The following is a 19,355-nucleotide window of genomic DNA, read 5'->3' on the forward strand; positions in this document are numbered from 1 at the left end:
ACTAAAAAATAATTTTGGATCCAACATTGCATTAATTAAAAGATATTGTACATACTTAAGTGAAAAAATAGAATATTTCATGTATATATTTTAACCAAAAAATAATTTAAGTATCTATTTTTATAAAAAATATAACTTTGGGTATTTATTTTGAAAAAAAATTAAATACTTAAAAATTTATATAATTTAAATATTTATTTATAATATAAATCTTTGTGTAAATATAATTTATTTATTTTAATTTTAAAATTTTAAAACTTAAAAATCCTAACCATTTAGGATGAATGCCATTAAAATAGGCATAATATGAATAATAAATTTTACACGTGTATAAACAAATTTCCTTAGAAAAACCCTATAAAATGAAATGGTGATTTAAGCTTACCATCAAGGTGAGTAAAGAACCTAAATAAATCAATAATCGATTAAACCAAAATGTTTAATGGTTTAAAACTGTGCTTATTGACTGTGGGATAGAAGGAAAAAAACCCTAGTCGTTTTTCTCAAAATAATTTACGGTGGTATATTTTTTTTATTTTTCATTCTTGGTTGATATATAATAATACTATTTTTTTTGTGGGTTACCGTCGATAATTATATTTTTCCTTTAGTTTCTTATATCACAATTTTTACCTTTGATTTTTAATTTTCAATAACTTTATCTTTATAATACATTTTTCTCTACCATTATAGCATATTTTTTTTTGTATTTATGACACAATTTCGGTTGTTTGATTGTTGTTGTAGTTTATCTTTTTCCTCATGATTAGATTTAACATTATCACGACTGATCAAAATGACGTTTATTTATTATCATATTGATCTTTCCTGTTTTGAACTCTCAAATTGGATTTGGATACGTGATTTGCGTTTGTGAATAGTTTTTTTTTTTCACTTTGCTCGATTTTGATTTATGGTTCACCGATAGTCTTTAAGTAGTTTTATCCCTTTTTGTGATTTGTTTGCTGATAAGGCCAAATTTGTTCGTATCTATATTTTATTCGAGTTTTTTGGTTAAGTATTTAACTTTTTTTCTTATATAATCCGTGTGTGATCTTAATGGACTAGTTTTTGTATTAATTTCTAATAAAACTAGTTGATTTTGTAATATATATATATATATATTATGCTTATTAATTGAATTGAATTGAATTTTTTATTTAATATATAATTATTTTTTATAATATAAAAATAAGTATTTTATATCTCAAATAGCGAATATAACTTTAAAATATTGGAAATATATTACTGCAAAATTGATACGTGAGTACCGAGTAAAAAGTAAACTAAACTGAAAAATTAACTAAAAAATAAGTGTTGTAATTAAATATTAAGATTCAAGTTTGATCCTCACCAAATACAATTCATATATTTTTTAAAATTTTTCACCAATAACATATGTACTATGATTAAGAATTCAACTCGCGATGCAAATTTTAAACATTTGATGAGCATTAATGCAATTTAACTACTGTTGAAATCTTTTTAATTCCTAAAGCCCCGGAATATTTGCCGTCCCCAACAGCAGAGCAATTTTAGACGCTTTAAAGGAGAAAAAAGAAAACAAATTTACATGCAGGCGGCGATTAGATTAGATTACCCTCCATTCCCCCCCAAAAAAATATAGTCCACACCCACCTGCCTTTTCCCCCAAATTAATCTATATATTCCTTTATTTTTATATCTGAATTTCTGGGCTTCAATTTTGCCCCCTCTTTTCTTCTTGTTGTTGTGAATTTTATTTTGTTCTTTTTTAAATCAAACCCAGAAATGGGTTCTTCTTCATTTGTTATGTTGTTCTCCTATATTATATCTCTTTGTTTAATAAGCTGCGTTTGGGGTTCTTCTATTTGTTCGCATGAAGCTGATGTGTTCGTTAAAAATCTTCATTTTCAGTGCTCCCCTTCGGTTTCTCCAATCCCCCCTCTGAAGGTACGTTTTAATTCTAGCTTAATATTGTTGGAATTATCATTTATTATTTGTAGATTGCTTTGTTAGTTGGTTTAGGAAAATGGATTCTTGAGATTTAATTATTTTTCTTTGATTTCGGATTCTTGGTATTTACGCTTTGTTTCTTAATTTTGTAAAAAGAAGTCAAAATTATAGGAAATTTTGGGTTTATATAATGAATGATCGGGGTAGTTTTACGGAATTTTCATGACGTTATTGCATTATGGGGGTATTGGATTCTTACAATATAATTTAATTTGAATTTCGAAAAACAATAAATAAAGAATATAGAAATGAAGTTGCAAAATTGATTAGCCATTCATTCGTTAATATTAGTTAGTCTTGGTTAGGGCCTTTGAATTATTTTATTATCTTCTGGAACATTTTGACTGAAATTGCATTATCATGTATTTAAGCCTTGTGCAAATCAGCTGGAAATAAGCCGGATTGGTGAAATATGAAACATTAATGGTTTTTTCTTTAGTCGCCTACTTGTAGCTCTATGGTGGCAGGATTTTGTTGATTATTAGATTGTGGCTGGAAAAGAATCTATATTCTAGATGGCTGAGAACGTAAACTTTGTTATCTTTTTTATGTTTTGATCTCCAACTTCCTTCTAGGCTTAAATGACCCTCAATATGCAACTTTATTACTATCTCAATCTCTGATCAGAAACTGTTGTCTTTGTGCTTTCGGTTAAGGTATAGATCTAATGATGGTAAGAATCCATAGGATAGACTCGTTGTTCTTGAATTAATGGGTTTAGAAGATATGCGTGCACGCTAACATGCATATATACATGTGCATAGCTCAAATCATAATCTGTCTATCCTCTTTTTGGCCCTTTCAGAAGGAAAGCTAGCAGGTAATGTCTCTTTTACGAGTCTGTTTATAGGATATATCTGATGCCCCAAAAAAGTGATCATTGTAACCCAAATGAGTGTACATGAGATACAGGTGCTCAATGTCCCCTCACCCGATCAGGGATAAAATATATCCATGAAAATGAGTGCCCATGCAATTATATATCCATCCAAGTGTCTTCAGTTAACTGTTCTGACTTATGACTGTGGTTTTGGGATTGATGATTCAGCTTATTGAAGGGAGACTGAAACCGTAGGACTCGTTAAAGAGAGACCAATTTTTTAGTGTTTTTTATATAAATTAAACTTACGGTTTTATTATTTCATACGTCCCTTTAAATAAGAACCAAGCTCATTATATAAAAAGAGGAAAGGAAAGAAACAAACACATAATGGACTGAAATAAAAAAGCATAGTAAAAAAACTTAAGGAAAGAAATAAAAGCTTAACCTAAGCCTTGATTTAGATAACCAAAATTAACGGCCTTTCCTAACATTGATTTGACCCATAACATTAACCCTCTAATTTGAATTGATTTGTTGTATTATTATCTGGCTTATGATGCTTTAGTTAGCTAAATTCTGTGTGCTACTGAACAATTGAAAACTTCACCGTTAACTTACCGACAGAGATACTAAAAGAAGTTGATGTTGTCAGAAATACAAAAGGCAAACCAAGAATAGGAAACAACTCTTTCTCTGCATTCGCCACTTTTTTCTGTTCTACCTTAAAGGGAAATGTTTTCTTTTAATTCTATACAATTTTGTTAAAGAATACCATTATCTTGAGCATCAACTTGTATTTTTAAATATTAAGTGAATAACTAGGACTCATGCAATTGCCTTGCGGAGGATCCTCTAATCATCATAATTATGGTTCACAGATTTGTCAATTTTCCAGTAATTAGCTCAGATCAGTGTGTCATTTGATTGTATTTCAAGGATCAATATTTTGCACGACTTGCTGTTTCAAGGAGACAAACCTTCTGATAATCTTTTATGCATGTTTATAATTTTCCTTGCAGGTGGATGGCAGCTTCCTGGACCGAGCATTGATTTCCAAACAGAGAAATGGTTACACTTCTGTGCTCTTTTATGCATCCTGGTGCCCATTTTCACGCAGTTTGTACCCAAAGTTGGAAATTCTCAGTTCCATGTTTCCTCAGGTAGAGCATATGGCCGTTGAACAGTCTTCAGCTTCACCAAGGTATGCAGATACTTATCCTGCTTTAAGTATCGGTTTTTGTGAACTAATTATTTAATTGATGTTTCCTGTGTTGGACCTCTTGGTTTGGTGCACCATTACAAATGTACTTGAAAGCTTCCTTAAGAAAAAAGCATTTGTGAAAGCACGCATATCAATTGAAGTGATTTGTCTGCTAATGGAGTCTAGTAATCATGGCTTTTGGAGTAGTTTTCTATCAATTTATATGTTTTTGCTGTTGTGTATCCCGCCAATATATATAATTTTACTGTGTAAAATACCGAGTAAAATATATGAACATTAGATGCTCATGTCTGCTACTCAAGTAAAATACCGAACATATATATAATTTTACCATGTGATACTTCTTTTGTACTTCTTAACAAGTCCTTAACCGATGCCTGAATAAATTCTTTTATGAATAAGCTCGTTTAACTCGGCATACCCTTATGATCATTAATATGCAAAGCAGAATTATCAATCAAATAAACCATTCTTTTTCTTACCGTTGAAGTCTAATAATAGATTTCATAACTAATTCCTTTGATATGTGTCTATCACAGCATATTTTCAAAGTATGGAATTCATAGCTTGCCTTCAATTTTAATGGTGAACCAGACCACAAGGGTGCGATATCGTGGTTCAAAAGATATCCCCTCAATCGTACAATTTTATGAGAAAACAACAGGTATTTGCTCTCTGCCAAAAATATATCTTTTACTGCTTTTGATTATCAAGTAGATGACCCTGTACATTGGAAACTTCAGCTATATCTCTAGTTACGAAAAAAAATAATAACATAAATTTTGCTATTTTGTGTACTATGAAGCATAACAGAACTGTAGCACCTTATACATAACCCTAGTTTGTGAGTTGAGCATCATTCCAAGTTTATTAACAGGAGTCTCTGCATTATAGGATTTGAACCAGTTCAATATATGGCTGAAAGCGAGCCAGTTGTATCAGAAGGTGACAATAAATACATGATACAGTTGTGGAATGAAACCCCGATGGAGATAGTAAAACAGGAGCCCTACCTAGCATTTGCCTTTCTGTTTCTCTGTTTCAGAGGACTCCTATCCATATTCCCTAAAGTAATGTCTCGTCTCAGGGCTTTCTGGGTTTCATATGCTCCACACTTGAAGTTGGAGATCTTCGGTGAGACGAGTCAATTATTTGCGCGAGCCCTTCATATGGTTGATGTGAGAAGAGTTTGGACGAAACTGAGGCTGAGCAAAACAAGAAATTTCCATCAAGGTGCCAAGAGCGCCCGTGTTTGGGCTTCTTCACTGGCGTCGGTCTCTTTGGGCGAATCTTTTTCGGGCAGATCATCCTCATCCTAGTTTTGAGTTTTTCAGAGCTAAGCTAAAAACGCATGAAGGAGCCATATCAATCGGGTAGCGCATTACAAACTGCGATGATGCTTTGGGACATCGTAATCCCCCCCCCTCTCTCTCTGATATTAAATCAGATTGATAGTTTCGATACCAAAATCTGTTGAGTTTGAGTTGTAGGTGTTTTTTTGTGGGAGGAAATCAAGTAGAATGTATATTTGAGAAGTGATTTCTTTTTTCTTTCTGGTGTGTATATCACTCTTTATTTGTTTGAACATTTCTTACTTCACATCTGTTGAATGGCAAAGCTCATTGAACTGCCGTAACTTACTAGCGTTGCACACATAGGGTAAACTATGCGTTTAATACATAAACTATTAGTTTTAATCCGTTTTCATTTGATTAATTGTCTTGGAAATGACATTTCAGTCGATTTATTAGTCATGCGTAAACTCCATTCTGGTCGCTGAATTATTAGTCAAGTTATAAGTAAGTCGTATTGATTGAATGTTAAATCACAAAGCATGATAATGATACTATAAACTTGTTAGAATAGATAAAAGACCTTAAATGTAAAGCAAAAAAAGACTAGTTGAATTCTTAAAAAATAATTTTAAGTGCATAGTTGGATTTTTTATTCTCGAAGTGTGTTCAGATGTTGATTGAATATTATGAAACATGATTTTGATGTATTTTGGCATGTTTAAGGTGATTCGAGTATGCTTATTAACTTTAGGATCGATTAGGTGTGTAATTGTTAACTCAAAATTGGATGTTCAATATATTTTCTGCAATTTCTAATAAGAAAAGAATGTTCCTTTAAATAAAAGGATCGATCCATTTATAACTTAACTAATAGTAATTGATAAATTAGAATGTAGTTTAACCTAAAAGTTTGCTTTTAGCGTACTAGTGGTAATGAATGAGTCAATGTTTTAATTTATATAAATTATTTAATTGATTGCCTTTGTAGATATGAATATAATATTGATCATATTTGTAGACACCCGTTTTTGTCCGGGTCCTCTTTTTTTTTTTAATTTTATTATTATTATTTATTATTATTATTATTATTATTATATTAATACAAATATTTATATTTTGATGCAGGCTATTAAGCCCACCAATACATCCAGCCTAACTAAACCCTAAATAGATTAGAGTTTTTATCCTAATCCCCTAACCCTAAAACTACAGCAGCCAGTGACTATTCGGCTCCAACCGTCACCGCTTGGCCTTCCAACTTCCACAGCCGCACGCGTGAGCTGACGCCGTTAACTCCTCAAGCCATTACCGACAATCCTGAACCAAACAGTGATGGTAAATCTATCAACATTGACCGGTTTCTCAACCAAATCAGAGCAATAGTAAACCTAAATTGAAAACCTATTTAAAAAACGAAATAAATCCCGAAAATTCAGGATTTCACCAGCTACCAAATCAACCCATAATTTCCCTAAGTTCTAGATATCATCATTCAGCAACCACAACAAAAAGGAGAAGAGGCAACCATTTTAGGGGGGCATTCGGGTTTTCAAAAAAAAATGGAAAAATACCGAAAAAAACAAAGAATGAAAAAGGAAAAGCTCTCACCTTTGGTACATCGGCCACTACCGTTTCCTCACACGAGACACCACTGCAGTTGTGCGGCTTCACCGGACCAACAAGCCTTTCTGTTTTAAAGGTAAATGTTTTGTGTAATCGAGTTGGGTGGAGGACTCGGTTTCTAGGTTTGTTCTAGGAAGGTAGAGGAGAAAGAGAGAAAGGGGTGGGCCATTGTTCAGTTTAAATCCCCGTGGCCACCGATTTACGGTGGCCGGGGTGAGGGTTATTTTTCTCTGCGGTAGTGGAGAAGGGGAAGGTTATAGAGGGGAGGGTTGAGCGGCTGAGAGATGAAGAAAATAATGAGGGATTAGGGTTTAGAACCCTAAATATGGTTTATGACCACACAGTCGAACGACGTCGTTCTATGGGGACCTTATGCGTGTTTTTGGATTGTGGGTTAACTACATGTTTGGTCCCCCATATTTTGTAATCTGTTTGTTTAATCATTAAATGAATTTTCTAATATTCTGTTTCAGACGTGTATTTTACAATATTTGTATTTCAGTCACTAGTTTGTTTACTTTGTCATGTTTATGTATGTTTTACTTTAGTATCAATGTTTTTTAGTTATTTTATTTTAGTCACTGGTAGCTTGTGTTGTGTATTTTTTTTGACATTTGAATCTGGTCATATCATTTCTAAATATTTTATTTTAGTCACTGCTTCACTTTTGGTTTAATTATTAGTCGGTCTTAATGTTTTGTTTTAATTCATTTTAGTCCTGTATTATGTCTTTTAAATGTTTATATATCTAGCTGTTAATTTCATGTAGTTTTCATTTTGGTCATCAATTAATGATTTATATTTATTCTATTTTGGAGTTGATATTTTATACCTTTTCATTTTGATCCCTATTTGATCACTAGTGTGCTTTGGGCAAATACTTTGTTTTGAGCCCTGATTTGTGATTTATTTCATTTTAGTCACTAATTTTATATATGGTGTATTTTCTTTGATGTTTTAATTTGGCCATGTCTTTTGTAGGATTTTTATTTTAATCATTGTTGGGCTTTTGGTTTAAGTATAGTTTGATCCTTTATCTTTCTGTTTATCTCATTTGGTCACTAACAATATTTATGGGCTATTTTCATTTTTAACACCTGTATTATTTAATATGTGCAATTTGAACTATGGTAATTACTTTTTAGCCCTGTTAGTTTATGCTTTTACTAATTTAATCCATTATGTTTATGTATTTCTATTTTAGCCCTATTAATGTATGTTATGTCATTTTGTGGATATTTGACTTTAGACCCAATATTTGTAATAGTTTCGTTTTAGTCTCTGATTTCATATGATAGGTATTTTGGTAGATGTTCGAATTTATCCCTGATATTTGTGAATATTTTATTGTAGTCATTTATGTATGATTTTATTGTACTTGTTATTCGGTTATTTGTATTATGTAAATAATGTTTTTTAGTAATGTAAATATTTTATTTTTGTATTTCCAATTACATTTATTTTCATTATATTTTTATCTATGTATGAAATATTCGATTATATTTTCAAGAACACGTATGCGTAGAATGGGCGTGGAAAGTACCACTTGGTCGAAGTGGTACGATCCGATACGGCATTTTAACGACATAGGAACTTGCAACAAGTCGAGTATATTTTACTAATTAATTTATTTTAATAATGCAATGTGTGTTTTTTAATTCAGTATTTATTTCATTTTTATTTGAATGCAAACGTTAATTTCATTTATATTCGATTTGCATATTTATCAATGAGGGAATATTCTTTTATTAACTAGAAATAGTCGAGTTAGCTTTCCTGATGGAGGATTACTAATTTCGATATTTCTTTTCGAGTTAAAGAATTTTCTGTAATTAATTTATTCAAAGCAAATTGATTAAATTTCAATAAATGGATCACATCTTAATTTTATATTCGATTTGTAATTTCTACCATTACGACAATGTGTAAGCGACACAGTACCAGTTTTTGGGCGTTGTGGGGTGTTAATCTTTCCCTACACGTAACTGATTCCCGAATCCATTTAATCGAATCTTTGGTGACGCATACCAAATTTTGTCTTATAAAAATGATTTTTTAAAGATTGTTTTAAAAGACGTTTTTAGGTATTCGACCTGCCTAACCTAAAGGTCGATGGCGACTCTATTCAAATTATTCCAAATTAATTCCAAATTCCCCAATTTTTCTAAATTAAAGTCATAATCGTTTTTAAAATAATATTTAATTGTTTTACAAAAAATGGTTATGACAGCTTGGCAACTCCGCTGGGGACTTTTTTTAGAGAGTCAGGCTGTATGTCGTTTACATATTGTCATCTTGGTGGAAATTATGATTTCTAGTTTTAGTTAATTTATGATCCGTTTATTGAAATTTTTAATTGCTTCGGTTTTTTTTTCGTACTAACATTTTATTTTTGGCTTTCAGCTTTGTCAGGATTTTATCATTTTTCCTTGTTTTGTTTTCCTTTTGGGTCGAAGGTAGGTATGTTCCTCCTCACACACATCACTCGCATTGGCATAACATAAGCTCTAGACACGAGCTTCGACCCAAATTAGTTGGGGTGAATGCTTTACTCTCGTAAGAATTTATTCTTCGTATGAGTTTTAGCAAATAACCCATGGGATACATACCTTATACCTTCGTAGGGATTTATTCCTCGTACGGGTATAAGATAGTGAATCCCCTCGAATTGAACTCGTTCCGTTTGAAACCTGTAATGGGTGAGGATCGAGGGTCTGGCAGCCCAAGGGGGCACCGACATCAAGGACAATTCGAGTCCCTTTTTTCCGTTAGAGCCGAAACCAAGCATATAGTGAACCGTCGAACGATCACCCTAGGTATAGTCATACCGAACCTTTGTCCGTCAGTAGGTACCCAAAATAGGTGTACACGAAGGAGGAACGATTCTAAACCCTTTAAATTTGTAGAATATATTTTTTTCCCGAATAAAGCATGCGAACTAGATACCATGCAGTTAGGACCAATTTCCTGAAAATAGATCATTTTGGGTAGATAGCATGTCCGGGTAGGATTGTTATTTAATTGAAAGCATGTTTGGGTAGATATCATGACGGGGTAGGTGTTATATCCATCTATGAATTACATTTTTATTTGTATCATTTATTTTACATGTACTAACTTATTTTTCTCTTTTGTTTGTGTATACTAACTTATTTCTTCTCTTTTGTTTGTGTCATTTTGTCATTTGCATTGCATTGCATTGCATCATCATAATGCAAAAGTGTTGATCCGTAAGGGGATATTCGAGAGAAAATTTTCACAAGAAGAGATAAAAGTTTTCAATCAAGCGATCGCATACACAGACATGCATCGAGGGCTAAAAAGAAGTCCAGAGTACAAGAATGAGATTTTCTCGAAGATCGTGCATCATTCGAGACTGATATGATAATCCACTGATCTAAGGAGTAATCCAGCAGTAGATTCTCACCCACAATTATTCCATCGTTAACCATCAGGGAGTGAAGCACAAACTTCAGCATAGCCGCGGTATTAATGGAGTTAGTTTACAGAGCATAGAGGGGCATCGGTTCCAAGTACAAAGATCCGAGACGAAGCAGTGAGCTCGAAGATCGTGCATCATTCAATACTGAGATGATGATCCACTGATTCAAGGAGTAATCTAGCAGTGGAGTCTTATCTACAATCATTTCATCGCTAGTTATCAAAGAGCGACACACCGACCTCATTACCACCGAGGCATTAACAGAGTCAGCTTACAGAGCGCTTGAGGGGCATCATTATTGAGGACGAAGATCCGAGATGAAGCAGTGATCCATTCCAGGCTCACCATCTAAGCGAAGACATGTTTGTAAATTGGATTGTCTTGTAATGTGAAAACTTTTATTTCTGGTGAAGACTATTCTATGATATTCATCGTTGGGGTCAACATTTTTCCATCTGCATTTGCATCTTTTTATGTTGCATATATATTTTTAAGCATTTTCATATGCATCATTCATAAAAACATGAGATCAATTTGTGGAGAAGTCAGTGGAAGTAATCCTGATCACGTGACCATATTGAGAATATAAACAAGAAGCTGAAATCAACACGATAGAAGCTTGTTCGATTGAGTCTTCCAGGATGGTTCGAGAAAAGAGTCATCGTTCCCTGAGGTCTACGATGTTGATCCAGTGCACAATTTCCACCTAAGAAGCTCCAGACATTCCACCGAGAACTGCAAGACACTAAAGCACAAAATCCATAATATGATTTATTCAGGGGTATCCTAATACTAAGCCAGAGAAGTTATTGCATCAACCACTTGCATCCATAGAGATTGTTTTGTTTGAACTCGTTTTTGTTCTTTCTTCAATATTTGCTTAAATATTTTTAATCTTTGATGACTGAAATGATGCTACCTTCTAAGGTTAAATAATTGAACAAATTTTAATCTTTAGTTCTTTGAATATCGAATGAATTACATATTCTTTTAATTCTTCAAGAATTATAGATTTTTGACATATGGCAAGATTAGACCCTTTCTTATTCTGTCTAAACCCAAAATAAAATCTCTCGATTTTTTTTACCCGAAATAATTCCTGGTCACTACCAAAGAACCAAATTTTGACATTCTATCTCCTTAAGGCCTTGAAACATTCTTTCCACCTTGAAACACTGCATTTATTTTTTTTGAGACACAAAAGTCATACCCATACCTTTCTTTGAGTCAATAAAGTCACAATCGTCTTCTTAGACGTAAAACCAACATTTTCTACCAATAAAACCTACAGACATTGAGTACAAGATGTTCACTTGAACATAAACCTTCCTACAAAGAAGACACTGTGTGGGGCATCTCGCATCAATTTTCTGAAGACGAGCATGAGCAATTGAGACATGTTGAGAGCAAGAAGCGAAGAGAAAAAAATAGAATTCATTCAAAATAATTCTATCATGCATTAATTACTGTTTTCATTTAAATAAAAATTAATCCTGAAAATCTATCCCCCTGGGGATACCTCTTCTGCAAGGACTTCTGTGTATGAGATGATGAACGGCTTTCTTTCTTTATCCCTTCACAAAAGGAGAAAATATATCCCTTGTATCCCCATTGATCAAGGATCACCCTCCATATTGGGGGGCAAGTTAGAGGAAATCTGCTCGTATGAGTGAAGACCATTGATCCAGATAAGATACCAAAAGGTGAACCAAATACACAGTGCAAAGATCATATTAAAGCGAAGAGAAAAGAAAAACAAAGAGAAAGAAACAAAGTGAAAAAAAAGAAGAGAAAGTGGACAAAGAGCACATACAAAGAGTCTCTCGACTCAAATGGCACATCAAGTTTCAAACTATGAGATTGATCCAGAATTAGTTCACCAGAAGATCATAGAACATCAAGAGAAGACAAAGGACTAATACGAGCATATTCAAATTGAGCAAGACAAGATTGAAGGCATCAGAGTTAATTGATCCTTGGTTCAATCACCTTTCAACACTTGTTTGGGCCTATTTGTCCCTTTCTTTCATAACCGTGAACCATGGCCCACATTACGTGCCTAAAAAGTCCCTTCTAATCATACATGGATTTCTAAACAGAAGAGACTATCTTCAGATTTCATCCCGCTCATCAGGATTAATCTTTTATTTACAAAAGGTTTTCTAAAATCTTTAATGCATGATAGATAAAAAAATAGCAAAGGGGGGTTCAAGACGTAAATTCTTATTAACGTCTTGAAACCAAAGGAGGATTCGAGTTGAAAACCTGAAAAGGCGGCTCGAATATGAAGACTAATGCATAAGAGACGATCGCACAAATCCCTTGATGAGGTATCGCATAACATAAACGAGAACATGAGAGTTGGGAGTCAGAGAACACTTCCAATAACTGAGTACAGAAGCTACTCCATCAGATCAGAGAACATCAAATAAATGAGAACACTATACTTTTGACCAAAATTAACCACTTGAGACTTTTTTATCCTTCCTTACTTAACCATCTCTCAAAGATAGCATTGATCTTGACACTTGTCAAATAGCTATAATTTACTGAAGGATTAAAAGAGTAATTAATTCTTTGATATCCAATGAACTCTTGTTTTATGATTTGTCAATTGTGAAACCTTGAAAGGAGCAATGTTTTCAAAACTTTTGATTAAACATTTTTCAAAACTATTGATATTTTCAGACTTTTGAAAATAAAAGAAGAAAAAAAAACATTTTCAAGGATAATCTCTCTGGAGGCGTATCTTGGAATTCAAAAAATATCTATCTGAAGCTCAAGATCGAAGCTGGGGCAAGAGAAGCTAAATTTTAGGGCAAAATTTGATGGAATAAACAAATGGTCTCAGGTCAAGGTTTGTAAGAGTATACACTGGTGGAAATACGAACAAATTGAATCAATGATAGAGTGAAGACTGCTCTCGCAACAATTCTCCTTCCAGATTGAGAAAACATACGTCAACACATACATACATACATACATACATACATACATACATACATACATACATACATACATATATACATACATACACATACATACATGATACATAAATTTTGCATCAAACATTTATCATCATGTGTATTAAAGACATTTTTCTCCTCGCTTGAGGACAAATTCAATAAAAAAATCAAATAAATTTCATCTTGACATCCATCATAACATCCAAGATAGTCAGTCAAAAATACATCATTTTGATCTCTCAGGAAATCAAAGCTCAGAAATGACCAGATATCTCTAACTTGAAGAAGCAATGATTTGACTTCTTGAAGTCAACAATCAAGACATTTCCTCAACATACAGGAACAAGAAGACTATCTATCACCTTTGAGGTTTTTTTATTGAAGTAAAATTCAGTCTCATATGAGACATTTTTCCACAAATTTTGAGATTTTTCTAAAAACAAATTTTGCCTCGCTTGAGACAATTTCTTTCAAAACAAATTTCGTCTCATTTGAGACATTTTTCCTTTGAGATCCAAATTTTGAATTTGTTTCACATTAAACAAAGTTGATCTCATTTGAGATCGTATTTATTTCAAAACAAATTTCGTCTCGCTTGAGACATTTTTCCACAAATTTTGAGAATTTTAAAACAAATTGCGTCTCGCTTGAGACATTTTTCCTTTGAGATACAAATTTTGAATTTGATTCACTTAAAACAAAATTAATCTCACCTTAGATTGTTGTTTCTTTCAAAACAAATTTCGTCTCATTTGAGACATTTTTCCTTTGAGATCCAAATTTCGAATTTGTTTCACATTAAACAAAGTTGATCTCATTTGAGATCGTATTTATTTCAAAACAAATTTCGTCTCGCTTGAGACATTTTTCCACAAATTTTGAGAATTTTAAAACAAATTGCGTCTCGCTTGAGACATTTTTCCTTTGAGATACAAATTTTGAATTTGATTCACTTAAAACAAAATTAATCTCACCTTAGATTGTTGTTTCTTTCAAAACAAATTTCGTCTCATTTGAGACATTTTTCCTTTGAGATCCAAATTTCGAATTTGTTTCACATTAAACAAAGTTGATCTCATTTGAGATCGTATTTATTTCAAAACAAATTTCGTCTCGCTTGAGACATTTTTCCACAAATTTTGAGAATTTTAAAACAAATTGCGTCTCGCTTGAGACATTTTTCCTTTGAGATACAAATTTTGAATTTGATTCACTTAAAACAAAATTAATCTCACCTTAGATTGTTGTTTCTTTCAAAACAAATTTCGTCTCATTTGAGACATTTTTCCTTTGAGATCCAAATTTCGAATTTGTTTCACATTAAACAAAGTTGATCTCATTTGAGATCGTATTTATTTCAAAACAAATTTCGTCTCGCTTGAGACATTTTTCCACAAATTTTGAGAATTTTAAAACAAATTGCGTCTCGCTTGAGACATTTTTCCTTTGAGATACAAATTTTGAATTTGATTCACTTAAACAAAATTAATCTCACCTTAGATTGTTGTTTCTTTCAAAACAAATTTCGTCTCATTTGAGACATTTTTCCTTTGAGATCCAAATTTCGAATTTGTTTCACATTAAACAAAGTTGATCTCATTGAGATCGTATTTATTTCAAAACAAATTTCGTCTCGCTTGAGACATTTTTCCACAAATTTTGAGAATTTTAAAACAAATTGCATCTCGCTTGAGACATTTTTCCTTTGAGATACAAATTTTGAATTTGATTCACTTAAAACAAAATTAATCTCACCTTAGATTGTTGTTTCTTTCAAAACAAATTTCGTCTCATTTGAGACATTTTTCCTTTGAGATCCAAATTTCGAATTTGTTTCACATTAAACAAAGTTGATCTCATTTGAGATCGTATTTATTTCAAAACAAATTTCGTCTCGCTTGAGACATTTTTCCACAAATTTTGAGAATTTTAAAACAAATTGCGTCTCGCTTGAGACATTTTTCCTTTGAGATACAAATTTTGAATTTGATTCACTTAAAACAAAATTAATCTCACCTTAGATTGTTGTTTCTTTCAAAACAAATTTCGTCTCGCTTGAGACCTTTTCCCTTTGAGATCCAAATTTCGAATTTGTTGCACATTAAACAAAGTTGATCTCACTTGAGATCGTTTTCTCAAAAACAAACTTTGTCTCGCTTGAGACAATTTCTCTAAAAACAAATTTTGTCTCATTTGAGACTATATCTTAAAGCAAATTTTGTCTCGCTTGAGACATCATTTTCTCTCATAATACAAATTTCAAGGTTGTTGTACTTAAAGCAAAAGTAATATCACTTGAGATTTTCAAAGCTGATTTGTCTCGCACGAGACAGTTTCCCCTTTAAACAAATCCTGAAATTGTTTCATTTGAAACAAAATAAACACTTTTGAAAACACCTTTGAGATTGTTTCCCTAGAAATAAAATCGACAATCTTTGAATCTTTTTCTCTTAAAATGAAGTTTTGTCTCTCTTGAGACAGTTTCTCTTGAGATAAATCTTTGAGTCTGTTCCTTTTGAAAAAATCTTTGAGTTGTTTCTTTTGAAACAAATATCTTTGAGTCTATTTCTTTTGAAACAAAGTTTTGTCTCTCTTAAGACAATTTTGTGAAAAATCTTTGAGTCTGAAATAAAGTTGTCTCTCTTGAGACAATTTTGTGAAAAAAATCTTTGAGATTGTTTCTTTTGAAACAAAAATCTTTGAGTCTGTTTCTTTGGAAACAAAATTTTGTCTCTCTTAAGATAATTTCTTTTGAAACAAAAATCTTTGAGTCTGTTTCTTTGGAAACAAAATTTTGTCTCTCTTAAGATATTTTCTTTTGAAAAAAAACTTTGAATCTGTTTCTCTTAAAATGAATTATGTTATCTCTCTTGAGATAGTTTCTCTTGAAGTAAATCTTTGAATATGTTCATTTTGAAAATCTTTGAGTTTGTTTCTCTTAACAAAATCATCTTTGAGTCTATTTCTTTAAAAACATATGTTATATCTCTTGAGACAGTTTCTAATGAAAAACTAACTTTTGAGATTGTTTCATTTGAAACAAATTTGGTCTTACTTAAGATGTAATCCATCTTTGAGTCTGTTTCTTTTGAAACAAAATTTTATCTCTTAAAGGCAATTTCTTTTGAGAAAAAAAAATCATTGAGTTTGTTTCCTTTGAAACAAAATTTTGTCTCTCGAGACAACTTCTTTTGAAAATACCCACCTTTGAGATCGTTTCTATTAAAACAAATTTTATCTCGCATGAGACAGTTTCCTTTCAATGTCATCTTTGAGTCGTTTCCCTTGAAACGAATTTTGTCTCTTAAAACATTTTCTCTTAAAACAAGATCATCTTTGAGTTTGTTTCTCTGGAAACAAGGTTTTAGCCCTTAAAACAGTTTCTTTTGAAGAAAAATCTGAGTCTGTTTCTTTGGAAACAAAATTTTGTCTCACTAAGATACAATTTTCTGAAAAACAAAGTTTTGTCTCTTATGACAATGTTTTTTTTTAAAAAAAAAAATCATTAAATCTCTTTCTTTGGAAACAAAATTTTGTTTCTCTCGAGACAGTTTCTTTGAGAAAAATCTTTGAGTTTGTTTATTTGGAAAACAAAATTTACCATCTTTGAATTTGTTTCCCTTGAAACAAAGCAAATATCTTTGAGATCGTTTCCCTTGAAACGAATTTTGTCTCCCTTGAGACAATTTTATTCAAAATCCAATCTTTGAGTTTGTTTCTATTGAAACACATCTTTGAGTTGGTCTCCCTTGAAACCATTATCCCTAGAGATGGCCAGTCGTCCTCATCACGTAGGAATCATGTCATCCCTGACCAGATCTCCTCATCACGTAGGAGCCGTGTCAACCATAGATAACCAGTCGTCCTCATCACGTAGGAACCGTGTTATCGCCCTACCTAAAGATGGCCAGAACTCTTCATCACGTAGGAGCCGTGTCACCCCTAGATAACCAGTCGTCCTCATCACGTAGGAACCGAGTTATCACCCCTCCTAAAGATGACCAGAACTCTTCATCACGTATGAGTCGTGTCATACCCTGACCAGATCTCTTCATCACGTATGAGCCGTGTCACCCTTAGATGACCCGAACTCTTCATCACGTATGAGCAGTGTCGTTCCCAACAACCAACATTATCCAATTTCTAAGCATAGAAGGAAGAGAACCAGACAAAAACGTGTTATCTTATCGTCTTTGCCCTATTCTTGTTAACACAAGAATGTGCAAAGAGGGGCAGCTGTAGACACCCGTTTTTGTCCGGGTCCTCTTTTTTTTTATTTTAATTTTATTATTATTATTATTATTTATTATTATTATTATTATTATTATATTAATACAAATATTTATATTTTGATGCAGGCTATTAAGCCCACCAATACATCCAGCCTAACTAAACCCTAAATAGATTAAAGTTTTTATCCTAATCCCCTAACCCTAAAACTACAGCAGCCAGTGACTATTCGGCTCCAACCGTCACCGCTTGGCCTTCCAACTTCCACAGCCGCACGCGTGAGCTGACGCCGTTAACTCCTCAAGCCATTACCGACAATCCTGAACCAAACAGTGATGGTAAATCTATCAACATTGACCGGTTTCTCAACCAAATCAGAGCAATAGTAAACCTAAATTGAAAACCTATTTAAAAACGAAATAAATCCCGAAAATTCAGGATTTCACCAGCTACCAAATCAACCCATAATTTCCCTAAGTTCTAGATATCATCATTCAGCAACCACAACAAAAAGGAGAAGAGGCAACCATTTTAGGGGGGCATTCGGGTTTTCAAAAAAAAATGGAAAAATACCGAAAAAAACAAAGAATGAAAAAGGAAAAGCTCTCACCTTTGGTACATCGGCCACTACCGTTTCCTCACACGAGACACCACTGCAGTTGTGCGGCTTCACCGGACCAACAAGCCTTTCTGTTTTAAAGGTAAATGTTTTGTGTAATCGAGTTGGGTGGAGGACTCGGTTTCTAGGTTTGTTCTAGGAAGGTAGAGGAGAAAGAGAGAAAGGGGTGGGCCATTGTTCAGTTTAAATCCCCGTGGCCACCGATTTACGGTGGCCGGGGTGAGGGTTATTTTTCTCTGCGGTAGTGGAGAAGGGGAAGGTTATAGAGGGGAGGGTTGAGCGGCTGAGAGATGAAGAAAATAATGAGGGATTAGGGTTTAGAACCCTAATATGGTTTATGACCACACAGTCGAACGACGTCGTTCTATGGGGACCTTATGCGTGTTTTTGGATTGTGGGTTAACTACATGTTTGGTCCCCCATATTTTGTAATCTGTTTGTTAATCATTAAATGAATTTTCTAATATTCTGTTTCAGACGTGTATTTTACAATATTTGTATTTCAGTCACTAGTTTGTTTACTTTGTCATGTTTATGTATGTTTTACTTTAGTATCAATGTTTTTTAGTTATTTTATTTTAGTCACTGGTAGCTTGTGTGTGTATTTTTGTGACATTTGAATCTGGTCATATCATTTCTAAATATTTTATTTTAGTCACTGCTTCACTTTTGGTTTAATTATTAGTCGGTCTTAATGTTTTGTTTTAATTCATTTTAGTCCTGTATTATGTCTTTTAAATGTTTATATATCTAGCTGTTAATTTCATGTAGTTTTCATTTTGGTCATCAATTAATGATTTATATTTATTCTATTTTGGAGTTGATATTTTATACCTTTTCATTTTGATCCCTATTTGATCACTAGTGTGCTTTGGGCAAATACTTTGTTTTGAGCCCTGATTTGTGATTTATTTCATTTTAGTCACTAATTTTATATATGGCGTATTTTCTTTGATGTTTTAATTTGGCCATGTCTTTTGTAGGATTTTTATTTTAATCATTGTTGGGCTTTTGGTTTAAGTATAGTTTGATCCTTATCTTTCTGTTTATCTCATTTTGGTCACTAACAATATTTATGGGCTATTTTCATTTTAACACCTGTATTATTTAATATGTGCAATTTGAACTATGGTAATTACT

General features: G+C 32.7%; 1 protein-coding gene across 1 annotated transcript; it reads left to right on the forward strand.

Moving 5' to 3' along the window:
- Positions 1-1,675: 1,675 nt before the first annotated feature.
- LOC120185339 (5'-adenylylsulfate reductase-like 5) lies at positions 1,676-5,671 on the forward strand. Its single transcript, XM_039189585.1, has 4 exons — positions 1,676-1,932; positions 3,838-4,019; positions 4,580-4,704; positions 4,935-5,671. Exons 1-4 carry the CDS (start codon positions 1,771-1,773, stop codon positions 5,357-5,359), a joined length of 894 nt encoding a protein of 297 aa, XP_039045516.1. The 5' UTR covers positions 1,676-1,770; the 3' UTR covers positions 5,360-5,671.
- Positions 5,672-19,355: the final 13,684 nt, after the last annotated feature.

This window comes from Hibiscus syriacus, unplaced genomic scaffold (assembly GCF_006381635.1).
Source record: "Hibiscus syriacus cultivar Baekdansim isolate YM2019G1 unplaced genomic scaffold, ASM638163v2 tig00113096_pilon, whole genome shotgun sequence".
NCBI classification, from domain to species: domain Eukaryota; kingdom Viridiplantae; phylum Streptophyta; class Magnoliopsida; order Malvales; family Malvaceae; genus Hibiscus; species Hibiscus syriacus.